At 39.8% G+C, this 21,587-nt stretch overlaps 1 protein-coding gene across 1 annotated transcript in view; it reads right to left on the bottom strand.

Annotated features, from left to right (window-relative positions):
* SMARCC1 (SWI/SNF related, matrix associated, actin dependent regulator of chromatin, subfamily c, member 1) overlaps nt 1–21,587 on the bottom strand; it is a gene marked incomplete at both ends in the record, with an annotated part of 45,792 nt that overhangs the window by 22,432 nt on the left and 1,773 nt on the right. Inside the window, 12 exons of the mRNA XM_010283660.1 lie at nt 1,590–1,649; nt 3,770–3,883; nt 4,363–4,516; nt 5,207–5,320; nt 9,326–9,397; nt 12,781–12,902; nt 15,486–15,523; nt 16,220–16,279; nt 17,081–17,205; nt 18,565–18,683; nt 19,401–19,526; nt 21,469–21,544. Coding sequence (XP_010281962.1) covers nt 1,590–1,649; nt 3,770–3,883; nt 4,363–4,516; nt 5,207–5,320; nt 9,326–9,397; nt 12,781–12,902; nt 15,486–15,523; nt 16,220–16,279; nt 17,081–17,205; nt 18,565–18,683; nt 19,401–19,526; nt 21,469–21,544 — 1,180 coding nt within the window. The remainder of the gene's footprint in view (nt 1–1,589; nt 1,650–3,769; nt 3,884–4,362; nt 4,517–5,206; nt 5,321–9,325; nt 9,398–12,780; nt 12,903–15,485; nt 15,524–16,219; nt 16,280–17,080; nt 17,206–18,564; nt 18,684–19,400; nt 19,527–21,468; nt 21,545–21,587) is intronic.

Below are 21,587 nucleotides of genomic sequence, written 5' to 3'. Positions count from 1 at the left end.
TTTGTTCATACAATATGAAAGACATCTTTGCTCTTTTCACCCTACAAGCAAAATTTTTCCACATGCCAACAGAAAAGTATCAGCTAAACAGTATGTACCAACCTAACATTAAAAAAATAACGTCTATTTTAGCTACTTGATGAACACACTTCCATATCAGTGAAGGCTGAATCAAAGCATGCTGCTGATGAGGCACTTTGGCTAGCTCAGAGAAAAGAAGCCACACACAGAAGCTGAGTATTGTTCAGCACCATCAAGCACTGTCAAGATCCATTGTCCATGCTTCTCCTTATGAAATTAACTTTTCAATGGGTTTACTGACACATGTAAAGACAAAAAAGCCAGAACAATCACGCAATTGCAGCCTGCTTTAAGCTCTCTCTGCAAGTAAAAACACACAAACCCAAAAACCCCCAAAACTGGAATTCTTATACCAGAAGCCTGAATTACATAAAAGGTGGAGGGGGGATGAATCAACCTCCCAACTGTGCTACGTTAAGAAAATGTCCCTGTAAAAGAAAGCTAGGTAGATGGTAATTTCTTTATAGGAAGTGGCAGCACATAAATTATTTCAGGCCACCGAGATTCTTCTTCTTACAAAGCACTATGAAAAACAATGCTGCCCTGATGTCAGCGTGAAAGACCAGAACATACTTCTGCAGTGCACCTCACATGATGGTTTTCACCCTAGACTGGAATTCCAAGAGACCTGACAATTACCATGTGGTTCAAGAGCATCAAATTAAGCAATCTGGGGACAAAGACCGAATTCTAGTGTGCTAACAGTTCTTTGACCTCATTTTTACAGTAACAATGTGATTTGAGTCACCTCATACATTTCTTGTAGACTTCTGGAAAAAGCTTAAAGAATATGTCAAGTGCAGCTATGGGGCAAAAGGAATGAGTGTACGTATGGGATTAAAGAGGTGCCAAATAAAGAGCTTCCCTTCTTAGTGGCAGGAGCCAGGAAACAGCCTCAATTGTTTCTTAACAACTTAACCTTCAAAAATTTTCCGTTTCCCTTATGTGCTATGGCATAGCCAGGAACCTGTAAAGATTATCAGTATTTATCTTAGTGGCAGGTAAACCAGTATTTGAAGGACTTTTATTTCATACTGTCAGTAACTGGTGTTTAATGAGAAGACCTCTCTGCACTGCAAGATCTGTTCTTGAGTTTATGCAAACATTCTTAAACATTTTATTTCTGGTTTGCAGATACAAGTCAGATAGAACTGAACCTTAAAGTATATGAAGCCCCTCTACTATACAGACATTACTGCCACGATGGTCAAATAAGAGATATGGTTTAGAGGGAGAGCTGTAACCTTTTACCAGTTTAAAAGCAATAACCATAACAAAACAGCAGCCTCGTATACACAGATACTCACCCCCCCCTCCAGCTACAAGTCAAGTCCCAAGAGGTTGCTTCCCACTACAAACTCTGCTTTGCTATTCCAGTTTCTGTAAAAGCATGCAGTTGTCATCTAACTCCACTTGAAAAAAAATTAACCTACATGTAGGTTTTTAGAGCATGTAATATCCTGCACGTTTTGGTTTCCCAGCCTTTGGTTTTGCCCTCATGTACTTACTTCTAATAGCAGCAATGTCTCTTGTTCTGTCCATTCTCTTCCAGCACTGGCACCTTTACTCTACAACAGACGGGGTGGGGGGAAAAAGTGAAATACAGGTCTTTTTTGCACAGAACGTTTCAGAAGAAAACATTAAGAAGGAAAGGAAAAGAATCCACTCAAACATGTACCTTTCACAGCCTTCCTACTACAGCTAACCAGCCCCTGGTTACCTCGTACAGAGGGTCAGTTCACACGATTTACTTACTAAGCAAAGGCATGCAGGGGAGTACATTCCTGCAGTCTCTGTGGAGGCTTGGAGCTACAGATCCCACCTTCCCAACATGTCTAGGAGAGCCTGCAACTCCTCTTTTATGCCAAGCCAAAGCAAGGTGGTTTGGCACCCTTTTCTCCAGGCTCCCAGCTATCTTTGCACATACAGCAAACAGGAAAGCGGATTTTCCTAAATAATAAAAATCCTTAGGAGTACTGATGGAATTCTGGTCAGCTTGACTTCAGCCAGTAAAATTAAGCCAAGAATAGAGCAGTCTGCACAAAGCATTCTACAGTTCACACCAAAGGACAGCAGCAGCCAACGGACACAACGGAATATCTAACGCCCTCACCAGCTGCCGTACAGCCGGAGGAGGCTGCTCTCTGTTGAGGAGATGGTGTTACTCAATTCAGGCACACCTGGGATTCTCTCAGCTTAAAGGGCACCTTTCTCAACAGAACAGGGTTTATGTCAACATAACTTTATCCCCCATCAAACCTCTGCTTCCAAGGCAGACAGACTGGACTGTGCAAGGTGCATGCTAGTCCAAAAAAAAGTTCACCTAAAAGCAGTGACTCAGTTTAAAAAATGAAAAATCTTTACAAATGAGATAAGCCATCTGAAAAGACTAAGTAATTACAGCAAGATAATCTGCATATTTAGCAATCTCTTGCTCCAAAGGTTGCTGCTCCCAAATCTATACCTCATGGTTAACTCCTGAAATTTATCCTTAAAGTTACAAAACTTTTGGTGAAAACCTCCCCTTCGGTGATTAGGCTCCCTAATCCATCACATGTCAAATAAAGACAAAAGCTGCTTGGCACCTACTTATGAAGGAACCTTGTCTAGATGGGATGTCTCTGTGCAAGAGCACACCAAAAGGGTCTTTAAGATAAGGAAATCTATCCTGTCTCAAGATGCATTTCAAACAGATCATTATGGCACAGAGAACATTAATCAAAGTGAGTCATCCAGCAGCTGATCAGTTTTCAAACAGGCTGATATGAACAGCCAAAAAAGCAACTGTCACACATAAAGCAAAAACGGTAATAAATTTCTGCAAACAGATCTGCTCAAGTTCATTGGCATAGATGCTTGTAAACAGAACCAGAGTCTAGAACCAGTAAGAGATAGATTAATTTGGTGAATATTTATACCCCCCCACATTAAGTGAAAAAGTCACTCCATGAAACGTGATACGGAATCAGGCTTTATAAATAAACACCGATTTCTTGTGTTCTGGTTTTGTTGTTGTTTTTTTAAACAATTACCTCATGATCTCTTCGGACAATGAACACTGTACTTACAGAAACCAATTAAGACAGAATTAGCCTGATGTCAGCCCAAGCACCCCTGCAATAGCTCCAAGCACTGTCAGGTACACACACAGGTATCAGGCCTCAGGAGGAGTTAAAGGCTACGGAATTACTGACACCACTGCAACAGTATCTCAGAACCTGAACCAGCCAATACAACACATTGCAATGATGGTGCTAAAACATTCCCTGCAATGGTTTTGTGACACCTTTTGTAATCAAGCAACTTACTAGTTCTCTCAGTCTGGAAAACCCTGCTCGCACTTGGAAAACAGAATAAAGACTCTGTTGAAAGACTGCAGTTTCTATATTGAATTATTGGACAGTTTGTTGATTCTGAACCATTCAGATAAAATATACAATAACATAACAAGAGTTCAGTGTCTGGAGACTGGCAGTATGGACTAGCTTGGGATAGGTATGTGTCTTTATCTCTATAAAATCGGATATCCTACACAACCGCGTATCTTAGCATCCTATGCTGCGATGGAAGAAATCTAAAACAGGAATGTAAGAGTAGCACAAGTTGTTTCACTGTCAATTTGTGAAGGACACTTGAGGAAGGAACCTTAACAGAAGGCACAAGGGAAAGAAAATCCCAATATGCTTGCCTTTGCTAAAGTCTTTTTTGAGTAAATGTCTGTGCGAAGTCCAAAGTTCTGCAGATCAGTAGGCTTCTCTTTGTTTTTCTCAGGAAAACTCAACATCTGCTGAGCAGCTGGAATCTGTGAACAAACATTACAAGAGAAAGGTGAGAGGGGCAGGAACTGAAAGGTATTGAAAGTTTTCAAACCAATGTTAAGCAGAACACAGACTGAACAACTAAGTTGAACATGAGTCTACAGAGATGACTTTACATAGCATCACTTGCTCACAATGCTAGCAGATTTGTTTTGGAAATTCTGACTACCTGAAACTCAACCCACATGGACAAAAAAAAGAACATTTCATCATAGAATCATGAAAGAATCATAGAATCTTGGGTTGGAAGGGACCTGTAAGGACCATCTAGTCTAACCCTGCCATGAGCAGGGACATCTTCAGCCAGAGCAGGTTGCTCAGAGCCCCGTCCAACCTGACCTGGGGTGTTCCCAGGGATGGGGCACCTACAAATCAAATCGCGCACAAGCTGTTCTGCTGACATGTTAAATGACACTGGCTAGAGCTACAGCAAACACACGTTAGTGTGACCTGCGGGGCTCACCTGCGGAGTGCGGATATGGAGAGGCATGAGTCCCGAGGGCGTATCAGCCAGCACATTGAAATGCGGAGTAGGGGGAGGGCCCATTGCCATGGGACGGCTTTCTGGATCCACTTGGTAGTTAATGAGACCCCACTGCTCCAGAAAAGCATGTACTCTATGAAAGAACGTGACAAATTAAAATCTGAACAACTAAAGCCTTGCTAATGCTTGACACTGCAGAAAGGCGACAGCAAAGGAAGAAGTTTCTGTTTCCGGCTCAAACACGGATCCCGAATCTTCTATAGTCCTTCACTAATCACAAATAGCAATACAAATGACACAGTACGAGCTTTATGCAGACTTGACTGCACTTCAGCATGTTGCATAAAACAAAACATGACATTTTTTGTTATGGCTAACAGGAAATTAATTAAGGACAAAGGCAAAGCAAAGCTAGGGCTGCATGCACGGAACCATTTGCAGACAATGTATGGATTGTGAGGGTTGCACAACCATTGGCTTTCTTCCCTCGTCTATCTGGAGCTGTTCTTCACTGAATTGACATTTAGCAAGTTCCAAATTTCCAGGGCTCCGCTGCACCTCACAGCTTAAGGCTGGTGAAACATAAAACTGACAAAACTGACTTGCAAAACTGGAATTTCTGAAAAAAACTCCACGTACTTACTAAACAGCAGAACCTAAGTAATCACAAGATAAGATCCAAACTCTGTAGACATGATTCAGCAGACAGAATATTATAAATAAATAGTATAAAATAGTCTGACAGAGCATTTCCATTTCTAATGCAGCTCTTCTTTTTTTTTGTTAAAGAGAAGGCAGTGGCTGAAAGATCCATGGCTTTTACCTCATGACAGCACACACATCTCCAGTCAGATTCCTTCTGCAGGCAGTGCTGGTCAAGTACTCTTGAGGGTTTAAGCGATAGGTGTCAATCATGAAGTTGCGGTAAGCCAGGTATCTGGAAGACAATTGATAGGTGGTTCATGAACACTGATGTCTAACAAAGTTTAGAATATGTATTTTAGGATTCACCTTCTCCAGATACCTGTATTACTGACAAGCAAACACCAACAGATAATTTTTATTGATGAAATTTAAGAATGAGTATCAAAAGCAATAGGTAAGTACAATTTATTTTTACATACTGAATAAGACCCATCTCTTCCAGATTGTTTCGTTCTAGATTATCTGTGTTTGGATTAGCAGTACATTGAAGCACGCTTAAATTGCAAATCCCACAAATAGTTGCCGTAGCTCAGTCACTAACCAAATACTTGCGCAAGAGACTGCTAGCTGCAGAAAAAAAATTAACGGGATCTGGTCTTCCCATGGAAACAGGCTAAATAATCCTTGGCAACCCCCTCTGTGAGCCTGAAAGGAAAAAAGCTGTGCACAAACTCAGCAGCAGTACACTGGATGGAACACTACTGTTTCTACATGTGGACTTAATGCATAAAAAGATCAATAAGGAAAGGTTAGAGAACGGCAAAATGGAGAAGACAAGATCTTTGAAAAGCAGAGGGCAAGAACCCAGAAGCCAGCACTGCACTCCCCACTCACTGAGCTGGGAACAGCGAAAGCAGAAACAACCCCCATGAGTGTCCTCTATTTCAGTGCACAACAGTCCAAGTAAGCAGGTTTTGGGGTTCAGCCCATTTCCTGCACTGTAGACATTGCTTCGCAGGCTTTTTCAGTAAATTTCTGCAATGTACTAATGCTTCCTAACACAAGTTGCTCAGAACAAAATAAACTACCATGAAATTATTGCTAGCCCTGTTCTTTAGATGGAACAAAACCAATCTGCCACATACAAGTGAGTATCCTATGCAAAGATGTGTTCCAAACAGCATATGATAAGCAGATTTCTGCCTTTGGAAAATTCAAGACAGGGATGTCTCACGTGCAAAAGCAGCTGGTAATCAAAAATATAAATCATGCAGAGATGGAACACCAACGCCTTTCACAGGCAAGACATAAGCAGATAGATGCTTGAAGTACATATTCCTGCCAAAATCCCACATCTTCATTCTGACCAAATTATGTATGAGACTTGCTGGAAAACAGTTATGGAACTAGATGTTTGGCTCCTCCATGCTGACTGTTTGGTAGGCAAGAAACAAAAAGGGAGCTTCTTCCAGAAAGGACTATTCAGGTACATTTCTGAATGTTCCTGGAGAGAGTTTGGTTGCCACCTGCTCAAGAGTAGGTACTTTAAAGCAGTCTTGGCTGCAGAAATTAATTTAATACTGATTAGTTAAGGTCACATTAGTAGGCAAAGAGAGAAGCCTAAGACAGAAATAGCCCTAAAGTTTATCCTGAAGGAAGTCTGGTTTTGACAGTGACATGACTCATCAGCTAAAACTTGTCAACAAATGATAGGTAAGTCGAAGGGGATTTTAACAAAATACTAGTTAAGACAGAAACCATCCCCCGGGCACTACTGTCACAAGAATGAACCTGTGTGAGCTTTTGAAACATGGTATTTTGTTTGGCCTGAACACTACGCTGAGGCAAGACATTTCCATTCAAAAGGATGTTTCTATTTTATTTAAAAAGAAAACACAAAGCCAAGACCATACGCTACTCCTACAATCCCTAAATGGCAACAAAAATACAACTCATGTTATCCTAGAGGATTGGCAGAAGGGAAGTCCCTAATTTGCTTCACTCATAGGCAATAACCAGTAGCAGCACACAGATCAGTATCAGGAGACCTGATGTTTTGATGTCAACTGAAAAAGGAAGCATGGGATTACATGTGATGACCACATCAATGGCAAATATGAAAGTTAAGTGTTCTTCCACAATTCAACCTGCTTGCAGTCTCAGACACCAAGCCCCAGAAACCCCAAAACAAAAATATGCTGAACAGTAAAAACTGATGGAGCAGAGTTAGTGTCAAATACATTTTGGAATCACTATGATGCAGCTACAGCTACCTCTCCAATTCAGACATGTAGAGTATTTGCAAGTAAAGACTATAGACTGAAAAATCATTCAGGGTGCTAGGGACCTCAGGAGGTCTCTAAGACAATCTCCTACTCAAACCAGGGTCAGCACTGAATTTTGACCAGGTTGCTTACGACTTTGTCCAGCCAGGCCTGAAAAACTCCAAGGATGAACATTCCCATCTTCTCAGGGCCCCACCCCAGTGCTTCATCTTCTTCAGAGTTAAAAAATCCCCCTTATATCAAGACAGAACTTGCTGCGCCTCAGTTTGACTTATTTTTCTCCTGGCACACACCCCAGTAATGCACCTGGCTCTGTCCGCTCAGTAACTTCCTTGTGCACTGGGCAACAACTATAAGGTCTCCCAATCCTTCTCTTCTCAGGCTGAAAAAGCTTAGTTTCTAATCCCTGTCTCAATTAGATCAGAAGCCTCACAAAATATCAGTCACGTCTGAGAAGAGGCGATTCAAGCACAAGAACGCTCTCTCTGAAGTCTGCCTTGTTTACCTGCAGGAAGAGCAATGCAGGATGGTATTACCACTGTCACTTGCACTAGGAAGACACTGAGGAATAAAGTTAGTGAAGAAATGTTATGCATGAGAAATGCACAGCTTTGCTGATGTTAAAACAACGTACTGAGAAGACACCTCAAATGCTTCATTTAGTAGTTAATTCAGAAAATTGCTTTAAAATCTCCAAAAGCTGCTTTGCAACTAGACCAAGATTTGATACCAAGATAAAGTGAACGCGGACAGCCTAGGTCCACTGTCCAAGATGACAAGCATACAGTGGTGTTCAAATTTTTTTTTCGGTGAACACTGAGGTTTTAGGATTAGAATTTCAATAGAAACAAGCACATTGTTCAAAAGCCTGATGTTGACTATCTTCCTTTAATCGACCACTGTTCAAGATTGCTCTGAATAACTAAGTTTACTGTTATAACAGAAACTTCTCAGAGAAGGGACGGTGTACTTTTACTAATGCGTGTAACAAGCCTTGCAGATTCTCAAGACAAGCTGCAAAATCAGCAGCTTATCTCATTACATTGCTAAGTGAGATCAGAGGTTGATAATTTGATGTATTAAAAAACCTGCAATACCTCAAGACAATAATCAGCGCTTTTTTTTTTATTTTAAACACCTTCAGGGAAGCTGTTTAAGCTGTTTGAACAACTCTGTGTGTATAATTTTGAATTAAGAACGCTTAAGTTCTGTGATAAATACCAGTTCCCACAAGGAGATGAGCTAGGTACAAACTAGATCTAAATTCAGCCGAGAACTCCACCTAGATTTAACAGGCATGTGCAGAATTAAAATGTCACTAGAGGGTTTAGAATAGCTATATAAGAAAAAAAATTTTTTTCTTCTTGCAATGCCCAACTCCAGCTCTCCAATTTAAATCAGACTACCTAATATTTGAAAACACAGTTATACCTTGGGCCTGTGAAGATCCATTTTCCAACCCCCAGCTGCACTTTCAGAATTACCCATCAGCTGCTCAGGGAACTGCAAAATCACCACAGATAACTGTGCAAAATCCATTCCACAGTCTGACACAGCACCCTACAATAAACTCGGTGATCAGTGCTTACATATAAAACTCGTGACTCTCAAAAATACAGCACGGCATGAGAAGAGAGAGAAAAATAAGGACGATTGTTCAGTTTCTACAGTATCATGAATTTTTTCAGATGTCTCTGGAAGATAATCATGTCTTGTATCACATAGAAAAGTTCAAGAATTTGTTCCAATATTACTTGGGAGAAACTAGCTTTGTTTTTCCTGGATAACCACTATTAACTGTTACTTTGATATTTCAAATTTTAGCTCTGATACAATAGCGCACAGACACTATCAGACTACAAGAAGTGCTTGCACAGGTGCTCTTTCCTTCTTTCACGCCCCTACAGACAGTATCTGCTTAACACATGCACAGCTGAAGTGACCACAGGATTCATGAAACTGAAAGCTCCTTTATCATGCCGAACGCTTACACACCTATATTCACAACTTACATTTCTGGAGTCTTGGACTTGTTTTTTCCATTGAAGAATTCAGGAAGAGCACGACGTTCTATCACATGAATACTGTAACAAAAATACACAATTCAGATGCCAAATATTAAGAATTCCACTACTCTTGGAGTACTCCACAAACCTTCAAATGACTATTTTGAGGGAGTACATTAATAGCAAGTTTTTTTGGTTTTGTTGTTTTTTTCTATGTAAAAACCCCTAGTATTCTAGCATGGTCCTTTGAAATTTGCTTCTTTCATCAAATAAGCATTAAAACAGCACCACAAAATTCCTTCATTGATTGAAGCGAAACTATGCATCTGACGCTGTCCTAATCAAAATCTGAAGGAAGAATACTGAGCAGCAGCCCATTTGCAACCGTACCTTCATGAATTCTGTATTCTGACAGAGCATCTTTATTCTTCAACCTAGTTAATGCAAGCATTCAGCAAAGTACCAATACCTCAAAGAAACCAAGCTTTTACAGTATATGCTTAGAAGATGGGAATGCAAGTAAGTGCTTTGAGTCCAACTCCAAAGTTGGGTCTACAGTAATTACCAACGCTCACTGGTGGCGAGACTGACTGGCTTCAAGAACGTAGATAGTACCTCCCTGATCAACTGGGACAATAAAATCCAGAGTATGGATATTTGGAGCAACTAAACACAATCTTAAAAATAATTCTTCCCCTTTGCACTCCAAGGACGAAATTCGGAGCAAAACCTGACCACGTATGGAAGAGCAGAACTAATGACAGATGAGGTGCTACGCAGTATATGAAATAAACTAAGGTAAAGATCACAGCAAATTCAGCTTTAGTTATTTGGCAGACACATTATTGCTTTTTTCCTTCCATAGCTGTTCCAGGTAAAGTGTCATTTAAGTTTAAATGTTATTTTAGTAGAATCTTCCATTCTGCTTGTACTACCAGCCTGACAATGTAAATGGCACTGCAGAAACTTATGCAATCACATACTCACATTTATTCTCATATTCCCTTAATAAAAGACTGGAGGAAGTGATATGATTTATTTTAATATAAATAAGGAAATTTGGTCCTGAAACGTTTTAATTGCAGGGTGATTGCACCTATGGAGCTCTACCAGCAACAAATGAACAAGATCATTTTGTGTTATCCATGGCATATAGTATGATATGTAATAGGGTTTTCACTGCAAAGCACAATTACAATGCAAGTAAACAGCCAGAGTATATGGGACCTTGATTAGTCAACTCATTTTTTCTTTAAGACCTTACTATGCAAATTCTTTGACCTAAGATTTAACCCACCAATTAGTAAGTGAGGAAATAGTTTCAAGATTAAAAAATCTTCCATTTTATAAAAAAGTGTCAGAAATGCAGGGCTTCTACGAGTAACTTAAGCCAGAAAACAAGATTAAAAAATCTTCCATTTTATAAAAAAAGTGTCAGAAATGCAGGGCTTCTAAGAGTAACTTAAGCCAGAAACTCGTAGAATGGTATTTTAGACAAGTTAAAATCTTAAGAACTACAATGGTCCTTTAAGAATTGTTACTATTAAAGGAAACATAGAAAAATATATCCTTTACAAATCTTCCTTCCTCCTGTCTTTTAATCTACCACGTAATTGTCCTTTTACACTGATACTGCTTACCCTTGTCATTCATAGGAAAATTCTCTAACTTGAAGGTGAAGATTAACCAATAAACTGTTCAGATTTCAGTAACAAACAAATTATCTAGTTCTTGCAATGAAGTTGCCAAAGCGTAAGATTACACTGAAACTGAATTGAACATTAAAATTTACCTAGAAAATTAATTTTAGCAAGGACTATTCTGAAAGAGCAGTTTATAAAACATTTAGAGAAGTAGATCATAATTAGTCTTCAGACTCCTTTAAATTAGTTGTGACTGGGCACCTTAAAGAAATATTTGCAATTTGGGAAGGCTGCAGACAGTGATTTGTTTATATATTTACATAAACCAAGAAGCATCTTGCTGGCACAGCAACAGCAGCAACACCTGCAGTCTGAGGTGGGAGAACCAGCGCTCTCTAGTTCTCTAGTTCTCTCTAGAGCTACAAAAACCTATCTCCTGAGGTGGGAGAACCAGCGCTCTCTAGTTCTCCAGAGCTACAAAAACCTATCTCTGAATGGAAAAAGTTGTACAATAGTGTCAGAGTGACCTCATGACAAAATGTCATTGTTGTAATTTTATCAGTAGGGAAGTATCATTGTACCTTCACTTGACAAACAAGGAATGGAAACACAGAGACTACAAATATGCCAACCTTGGTTTAAAGTAAATCTCAATTAGCTCAAGCTATGCAAAGTTGCCTTTCCTGATCTACAGCAGATCCACAGTTCTTTATCCCTTTATGAAGTGCAAGAGTGGAGCGTTTCATTCTGTGTACATAACAGAGATACACCTTGAGTTTTTCCACTCACAAAGCAATTGAAGCACCTATACATTCAGAGTATGTGATCCTTGGCTTTTCTGTTCCAGGATCATCTCAAAGTGGGAGAGAGCAAGGGGACTGAGAAAATGGTCGGTTCTATATACGGGGATTTAGGTCAACTCAAGCCACTAGCACAGACACAGGCTAAGCAACTGACTCAAGTTAACAAAGTTTGCTGGAGCTGGAAATTTAATCAGCTCTTACACTAACAGTTCAGATCCCATCTTAATTCACTACTACAAAAAAGCTGTTCACTTTTGAAAGCTGCACATGAATCCTACTACTCAAGTGTCACAGCACATCTTTTTAGATTCCAGCCTAAACAATGTCTCAACTCCTAACGCTAAGACAAAACGCACACTCAAATTACAGCTTTCCATATGACTGACTATTCCTTGTCCTGTTTCCAAAGCAGTTTTTATTTTCAAAAATATATTATGTAAGAGTTTAACTCCTAGAGGGAGTTTCATTCCCAAACAAATGCTTGCTTTTTTCCCACACCATGAAAGTTTGAGCATAGAGAACATTACAGTTACTATAATGAAATATATGGTCATAGCACACCACAAACCTCTGACTCCAAGGAGGATTCCAAAATGAAACAATTATCCTCCCTGTATAATCAGTGACTTACTCTCAAAGACAAGATCTGAAGCAAAATAAAAAGCCACTAGCTTTCAGAAGTAGATACAAACATAGAAAGATCACGTAAGGACCAGAGAAGTAGGGAAGAGAAAGGAATTATTTTCCTATTGCTGTGGGGTAGAATAAAAGCCAGTGTAAAGCAATAAAATCCTGAGAAGGTAGACTGAAGATCTATGCTGTTTGAAGTTCTCTTCCTCATTCCCAACCCCTGAGAACTGCCAGAAGTCAGCTCAGAAAGATTTTTAAATTAAAAAGATGTACCCCTACATGGGAATTAGACCTAAAAGTAATTTACTTCAGCTCTCAGCTTGATTTATGAGAAACAACCACCAAAATTCTTAAATCTTCCCCCAGTTCCAAATTATTTTCTTACCAGTTGTAGTCAAACCAAGATGCATAGCTTGGAATAATGATGTGGTTGGTTTGTTCTGTGACATTATCTTCACCTGGATCAATTGACCGACTTTGATCACCTTTGTTAGGATCTTCATCTTCCTGTATCATGGAGGAAACACAACAGTTAACAGGTTGCAAGAGACATACCTAATAACTCTCAACCAGCACAAAGTTAGTCCAAAACAAATGCTTTCCAATCCTGTGCAGAATAAACTTTTCTTGATGCAATCTCTGGTCAGTGGGGAAAATCTCAGGGACCAAAGAAAGTGTAACCCGTGTTCATAAAAATATTAACAGAAGCGTAAGGCCAGTAAGAAGTTTTTACAGAGCTGGCTGAAATCTCAAGGAGATACTTGGCAGTACAGTTAGATCATGCTTCACACCCTGTTTATAAAATTAAGCACGCTCTACGGGACAAAACACTGCATTTCAATTCTGCAGTATACTGCAAACACGTGTAATTAACACAGCATGAATCTAGTGTACTTTGTAAGCTGTCAGTCTAGCTCTTGCTGCCATCTCCAGTTACCGTCACTGCACCAATTTTTAATACTGTCTAAGATGGGTTGTATTTTTGGCCACTCTTCCTCCATTAACCTTCTCACTCCTCAGAAAAGCATTAACAGAAATAAGATTCATTACTTCGAGTTTCACTGGGAGACACTTGTCAGCAGTTATAGTTTCATGTCTGCAAAACTGCATCTCATTACCCTAGATTTTTGCTTGGATAAACTCACTTCGATCAATCTTAAAGCTGGTCTTGGATATTTTTCTCTTGTGAAGAAAAGATGCCAAGTTCAACTTGTAACTCTGCATGTCCCTGTATCTGCTTCCACTCAGAGGGTGAACAGACCCATGAGTTTGCTCATACAGGGCTGTGAAGACGTCAGCGAGCAAGATTTTAAAACTCCCAAGAGGGACAAGTCTTTGGTCACTTTCTGTTGCTTCACAACAGAAGCTTCCTGTGACCTCTAGGTGTTCTGCAACTTCAGTTCCAGCACACGCTCACGTCCTGATCCATAAAGATAAAGAGAAGGGCACAGACGTGGCTAAGAGGGTCAGGATGTGATATGAACCGTAAGAGAAACCCTCAGGTGCTACTTGAAGAGCCTGTAGGCAACTCAACATGAAATGGTTTTCTTTACCCAAGTTACTAATCCAGAGAGCTTTCACAGAAACAGAAAAATAACCATCTCCCTAAAGCAAGGCCTCAGAGTCACTGGTATCAATGATGTATCTTTCTGGGGACTAAATTCCCCCCAAGACAACAAGGTACCATGCTAAATATATTTAGTGATCTGACAATAGCTATTCAGAAAAGAAGTCCTTCCTCTCATCACCCCCTCGATTTCCAATACCCTTCTCTCAAAGTGCATTCACTAAACACAGGACCGACCACGGCCCCCCAGGGAACACCATTTAGCCCAGGCCATAAAAAGCAAACTTCCTCCAGTCTAACGTGGACTAAATAGTAAGGTTGCTGCCCGAGTCCCACAGTTCCAGGTCATTCTACACCCAGGGATGGAGAAGTTACACCAGTAAAAAAAAAAAGGCATTTTGCATCATGGACAAGCCTGCTGTCGCACTCCTTCCAAGTTAGTTTCCCTAACTTGGAAAACAGTGCTTGCTTAAGAATCCTATTTTGGCGATCTCTGTTCACACGTCCGTATCTAGATACTTAAACCCACTGCTCCTTAGTGTGATACCTGTGCCTAAAACCTAAAAGAAAGGCTGCTTACTAGCCAGTCAGTGGTTTGCACACCTAGACCTGTCGTCGCTCCCCATTTTAGAACATGAGAAAGGATTTTTTGAGCACTCCTGAATATACAGATTGAATGTATGAACTGAAATACAGTAAAACTAGAAATACGTCAGTATGGAAAGTCAGATTTTCTTATTCATGTGTGTAACTAAGGACACATCCAAGTGCCTGTGCGTGCAGGCCTGCAACTATATGAACCTAACATAGATGTGGTCTTTTCTTACCTGCATCATCAGGCAGCCATCTTATACCGGGCAAGCTGTTAAAAATAGCACCTGGCATACCTACAATGCAATTCAATACAGAAACTACCCTGACAACTCTATGAAAATTATCAGGAAGCCTATCTAGAGTTTAGATTTAGTCCTGAAACCTAAAGAAAAAAATACAACATTTGAAAAAATTTGCATCTGAAAAGTGCTTCTTTGAAAATACTTTCAATCTGTCTCCTCATTCTCATTTTTTTATATACTAGATTTAAAAATACAAAATAATCTCAAGGCATTTGTACTATTTTTATAATAGCAAAACAACATTCCTATCAGTGACTAATCTAATCTTATATAAAGACATGACAGGTTAAGTTACTGAAGATGAGATGGAGATCTTGATAGGACAAGGGGTAACGGTTTTAAACTAAAAGAGGGCAGATTTAGACTATATAGAAGGAAGGAACATTTCACACTGAGGGCGGTGAAACCCTGTCCCAGGTTGCCCAGAGAGGGGGTGGATGCCCCATCCCTGGGAACACCCCAGGTCAGGCTGGACGGGGCTCTGAGCAACCTGCTCTGGTTGGGGATGTCCCTGCCCATGGCCGGGGTTGGGCTAGATGGGCCTTACAGGTCCCTTCCCACCTGAACTGGTCTACAATTCTGTGATCTCAGTTTCTACCAAACTTAGTAAGAAATGGCTGCTGTTACCTTTCCTCCAGTTGCCACTGCCTCCTCATCTTGTTCATCTGAAAGGTAAAAGCATTGAGAATTGCACTAATAAAAAGCATCTGATTGCTCATAAGCCCTTCTAGCAATGCAATTACTTAATTGGAAAGAGAATTTCATTTGTTCTGGAAGGGAAGCGAGGAGGAAAGCAAAGTGGACCACACATCATTAAGGCAACCTCATCCCTAAGCAGGCACTCAACTATCCCAGACAAAGGAACACATAAGAACACAGAGGAAGGATAATTAGAACTTTTCCACACTTAGGAATCCATACCTAATTACTGCCTTACCCAGTGCCCTATCCTTGTATAATAGGATGCGGGACACTAATTTATATCTCTTACGCCAAAGGCTTAGCAAAGCTCAGGGACTGTGATTCACCTTGATTCCCAGTAAGAAAAGAAAAATTCTGCCAGGAAGGAGCTTATATGCCATGTTAACAAAAAAAACACCACCCCCCCCCCCCCCCCCAAAAAAAAACAGAAAACAAACAAACAAAAAAAAACCTACAAGGGAAGAGCCTTGCAAGTGAAAAAACAGTCAATAGGTTTCAACTCGAATACATATGAAAACATAACTCAATGAAACAGTAGAATTAGAGATTCTTTTTAAAACTAAGAGATTTTTAAATATTTGCTCTGCTGGCCTGCAAGTAAGACTTTACTACAAAACTTAGGGCAGAGGGTGCTGGGGAGTGTTGTGTGTTTGTTTTACCAAGGTCTGCTACTGTTCCTCCTTTCACAGGTGTGTTTTCACTGTCTTTCTTTGGGTTCACTACAAAAGAAGGAAGATTGAAACTGATGAGTAACCATCAGACAAGATACAATTATCAAAGTCTAGCATGCTTTTACTATCAATAAACATTCTTGTTGGTCATGCCTTTGCAGTTCAAAAGAGTTCATCTGTGCAGTTTGAGTACAACAGACCATTTGTTTGATTTCTCTGTAATTTCACATCTGAACACAAAGCAACTTCTATTCATGCAGTCAGTGGACTAGGTACTGCACTTTTTCCACCTATACAACACATAGCAAATCTTACATGCAAAGTCCAAACCAGGTGAAAACCAAATGGTGTGACACCGGAAAAGGTTTGGTGTCAAGAACTTGATACAAGGAATTCTTTTTCTGATTTATCTTTACTTAACAGGTATTGCATAGACCAACACTCTTCTGAAAAGGATTAAGAACTGAATGCATTTGGCACGTTGCTAGAGTTTCCACCCATCTGACATGCTTATCTGGGGTACTTGACATACAATTCTTTTCCTCCAGAAAACTCCATGCCCCAAAACATGAACCCCATATAATGGGCAAGAGCAATCCTAAAATAGGCAAAACTAAACATTTAGGTGCATTTTTGTAAGTGTATTTCAAAAAGCCAAAAGGTGGTGAATCTGCTGCCCTTCTCAGCTGTCACATTCAAATCCCTGACTAAATAAATTTAGATGGGCGCATATCACCTGGCCCCATGGCCACAAAGTATTTCAAAGATTTGACAAAACACGTGTATTTTTTCAGTGCAGTTTAAGCAATTGTTTTAACATTCAAACAATCTAGTGTATGCATATTTTACCATTTTTGGGAAGTACCACTTCTTCTATATTAGGTACTGGTGTGGGATCCTCCATGTCCTTTGTAAGATCTTCTTGCTCATCTTCTTCCTTCTGCCCTCTCCTTTTCCCATATAAGGCTGCTTGTCTAAAACAGATCACACACAAATTCTCTGCCAGCTGCAACTGTCAGATGTTCTCATCTTGACGTTATTCTTCAGATATGAGGATTAAAGGACTGGGTTAAAACAGTTCGGAAAACATGAATGCTGTAGGAAGTGGGGGTGAAGTTAATGAAAAATATCCTCTGTATATTACTAAAACAAAGTTAAGCTTCAAAAAGAAGTCTTTTCCACTGTTTCAAGACTGGAGACCACCACTGTATATAAATCTTGATTCCAGCCCAAAACTCTCCCCAGCACATTGGCAGCATTTGTATACTAGTAAGATTCAAGGGAGCAGTGATTCACTCACATTTGTCCTTTCTGAAGTTGCAATAATGGCATCTGCTGCACAGAACAGAAGAGGGAACAGACCATTTCAAGGCACACTGCCTTATTTAAGGAAAAAGGCTCATTTGTGCAATCAGTTCTGCGTACTGAGGAAACCATTTTGGGAAGAAAGGCAGAATCACCCATCCTTACAGAATCTAACTCAGAATCTACATTCGGAGTAAAAAAGTAATTCAGATTATCAACTAATTCTTCCTCACCTCAGATGATAAATTTCCAGTCTTGTCTTACTAGAGCCCAACAGGGCTATTAAACAACCTGAACTATTAGTTCAGAAGCGCTCCAAGCCTGTCAGTGTTCAAGGAGCATCTGGACAACACTCTTAGTCATATGGTTTAGTTTTAGGTAATCCTGCGAGGAACAGGTAGCTGGGCTTGATGATCCTTATGGGTCCCTTCCAACATGAGAGTTCTATGATTCTTTGATATCCATACACAAACTCCTATAAATAAGCTTTTATTTGGCTATATTGTTGGCTTTTTTTTTTTTTTGAGCTCAAACTAGTATTGGAAAAAGCCTAATCTGTAGCTTACCAGTAACCACAAATGCTGCTCTGTTAAAGCTGCATTTGAGAAGTGAACTTTAAAATACCTGGCTATGTAGATAAACTCCTCAATTAAATGCCATAATTTATGGGGCCATACTTCAAAAACCATACATGTACTACAGGACTCCACTAACCAGTTTGAGTTATTTTAGAAGCACCTGAGTAACTTGTCATTTGGTAAGTTCTACTCTTGATGCAGCAATGAACCCCGTCGCTGACACAGATAACATGACAACTTGCACTAGATTCTCCTCCACCTGCAGGCAATACATTTCTTTACTATATGTGAAGAAATTACATATACTGCATGAGCAAAATCCCTCAAGTCTATAGCAGAAATAATCATTCTACTGTAATCTGAGGATAGACAAGTGAAAGGTGACAGAGATCTTCCCATAAGCATTTCTTCAAGAAAATTTGCCTCAAATTCCAGGTCTTAGACACTCACCCTTTCTTCCCCGTCTTTTTTCTCGACTCCACAGGAGTGGGGGGTGGAGAAGGAGAATGCTTTCTCTTCCTTGTACTTGCCGCTGCTTTCCTGTCTCTCCTCTCCGGACTACGTACAGGCTGTTAGAGAAGTGAAGTAGTTACCTCATGCCAAATACTACAGTTAATGAAATGCTGTAGGCTACACTCTTCCTTAATACATTCTACAACAGAGAAGCTAAAAGCAGTATCAACACAAGATGCACCACAGTCGGTGCCAGAATACTTCCATTTGTCAACGTGAAAACCCCATAATTTTCTACAGCCATCCCCCAGATGCTGCAATGGCTACATACTTAAGAACTGTGCTCTTAAAACAGAGCAAGAGTCAAACATTAATGTGACTTGTTCAATATACTGTATCCATCAGGAGAGATTTCTTAATGAGTAGCCTGGCCTCAAGGTTAAATGAACATTTGCAGAGTCCTAACTAACTTCCTGTGTTGGGAGGGATACAAAAACTAGTTAACAAGTATTTTGGTACAGAGAATTTGGAAATCGAACATTTAACTGATGCAGCTTAACACACCCATGGCTTCAGTTATGAGAAAGCAGAATGGGTCCCATGTCTTACCATCATCTGGGAGGGGGGAAATAGAAAAATCAAAGGGCACACTTACACTCTGGATAAAGGACAAACATCAGGAAAAAGTTAAACTAGATTCTGTTATCAGAGGCACCTCAAACTGATTCATTGGCTTAATTTTAGCAACTTCGAGTGCCAAAAAATTTGACTTATGCAGAGACGAAGTGTATTAGTGTATCAACAGGTCACTCATTAAGCAAAGAGCCACGTACCTCTTCGTTTTTCATGGAGATTCTCTGTCGAAAACTCACTGATTTCCTGTTCTCATCTACCTCATAATCCTCTTCATTCATCCACTCATTGAATATATCTGTGTCCAATATCCACTTGGCGTGAACCTAAAGAATGATATATCGACATGCTGATGTTTTTTGAAAAAATATCTCCCTAACAGACCTCACAGGATGAAGGACACACTTGCTGCGTTATCAGGGTCTGAACTTTTGAGTATCTTGTAACGGCTTTACATGTAACAGATGACAGTTTTATGAGGCAATATAGTGAGGGATCAACACACCCGTAAGTCTACTGAATGCCATGTCTGTCCCTCAGTGATTTTTAGGCCTTCTGAAGTGTGAGGTCAGTTCTCACAGCTGGGACAAAGGCTCTGTATTAAAAGCATACTTTGGATGCTGAAAATAACCGTCAAAATCATCTACTTGGAAGACATCTCATCTTAGCAGATATATTGTGCCACAAAGATGACAAAAAATAGGAAGAGTTGGCCATATCTTGGAAAGAAAAGATTGACTATCCTGACTTAAAACACCCATCTTCAAATGAAGTTCTAATTTACATAGCTGCACAATGAAAATAAATTCTTGAGCTTTAGTATAGTTTATACAAAAAAGTGTTTATGTTCCAGGTAACTACTTGGAATAAATAAGTAGTGTTTGAATAGATATCAAGTTATTTTCTGACCTGAGCCGCTCTTTTTTAACTCTGCTGTTCAAATCGACAGCACACACACCGAACAACACTGCATGTTATGTATAAAAGAGTAAGTCCAATAAAAGGACAATAAAGTAGCATTTACTACTGTCTGATTATAACTGCTCTGTACTGTTCATTTGCAATGTGCTAAATCAGAACAACAAATCATTTCTGTAGAAAGAAAACTAATTTTGTAGAGAACCTAAGTAAGGCTGCTGATGTTGGTTTGAAAGCTCGTGTGATGTTCAACAGATTGAGAAGTGCTAACATTTTGCATTATTACAACATCAGCTAAGAGCAGAGTTCCCATTAAATGGAACCTTTCCATAAAGAAAGACGAGATACGGCCATCAGGGATTCTTTAAACAGCTACCGATTTTCTCAGACACTTTCACGTTGGCTCTAACTCTAGGGACAGTTGCATTCATACACTACAGTTCTTCAGCAATGCCAGGGCTTTTGGCAAATTTAGTAAAATCAAGAAACCTGAACTGCGCCCTGTCCTAAGAGCATACAGAAGCTGGTAACTGCAGCAGTACTGAGCTAAGACTCAAGAGCTTCCACAGCAGTGTGAAACCAGGGGATGGGGGAGCCCACGGCCACACACAATTTGTCAGGATCACAGCCCTGCTTTGCTCCTAATACCCAAAACTGCTGGAAATAAAGTTGCTGTTAAAATTAATTCAAAAAGAACAAGATTTCAATGGTACCACAGACTTCAAAAATTCAGATCCGTTCTCCTAAAGAAGATTCTTAATTTCCGTATTATTAAAGTCCCAATATTTTTGGCCATTACTATATTATAGAAAAGGATGAACTTTCTCCACACAAAATGTTTTAAGCCCTGTAATGCATGTGCAGTAACCTCAAGCTTCTAACCTGGTAGGATTTTTCTCTAACAATATTCTTCCAAAAACCTCACAAAGATACGGTATTTTCCCCACTTCCTCTCCTTAAAACATTGTGTAATGCCATTATGCCTTCTAATGAGTTGTCAGGTTTCATCACAGAGATGGCTGCACTTCAGCAGTACGAGAAGGACTTACCTTTAACACAAAACACCTCAAAAGTCAGGCCAAAGTAAACATGGTAATTTTGGCACTATCAGGGATGCATCGGTCTGTCCTTTCCACTTACAAAAAATATTTTCTCAACAGCATTCCTCCCCAGACCAAAGAAATGTTTTGGACGTTTTCATTACAACTCTAGAAATCTCACTCTGCTTTTCCATATACACGGAAATACAGCCACTGATACTCAGCAGCATGTTAAAACATCTACCTAGTAGCACTTGAGCATGAGCTATACCAATACAGAATATTAGGAAACTGTTTAAGAGAGACTTACCTTCCATGGCTTTTCAGGAATTGGAGGATCCTCAATTTCAGCGTCTATTTCATTGGCATGAACCCAAGTGTCATAGCTAATGAGAGGAGTCAAGAGAAAACAAAATTGGTCCCCTGGGA

This window comes from Phaethon lepturus, unplaced genomic scaffold (genome assembly GCF_000687285.1).
Source record: "Phaethon lepturus isolate BGI_N335 unplaced genomic scaffold, ASM68728v1 scaffold11263, whole genome shotgun sequence".
In the NCBI taxonomy this organism is placed as follows: domain Eukaryota; kingdom Metazoa; phylum Chordata; class Aves; order Phaethontiformes; family Phaethontidae; genus Phaethon; species Phaethon lepturus.
Note: the sequence above shows the minus strand (reverse complement) of the source record. Positions and strands in the feature narration are given on the sequence as shown.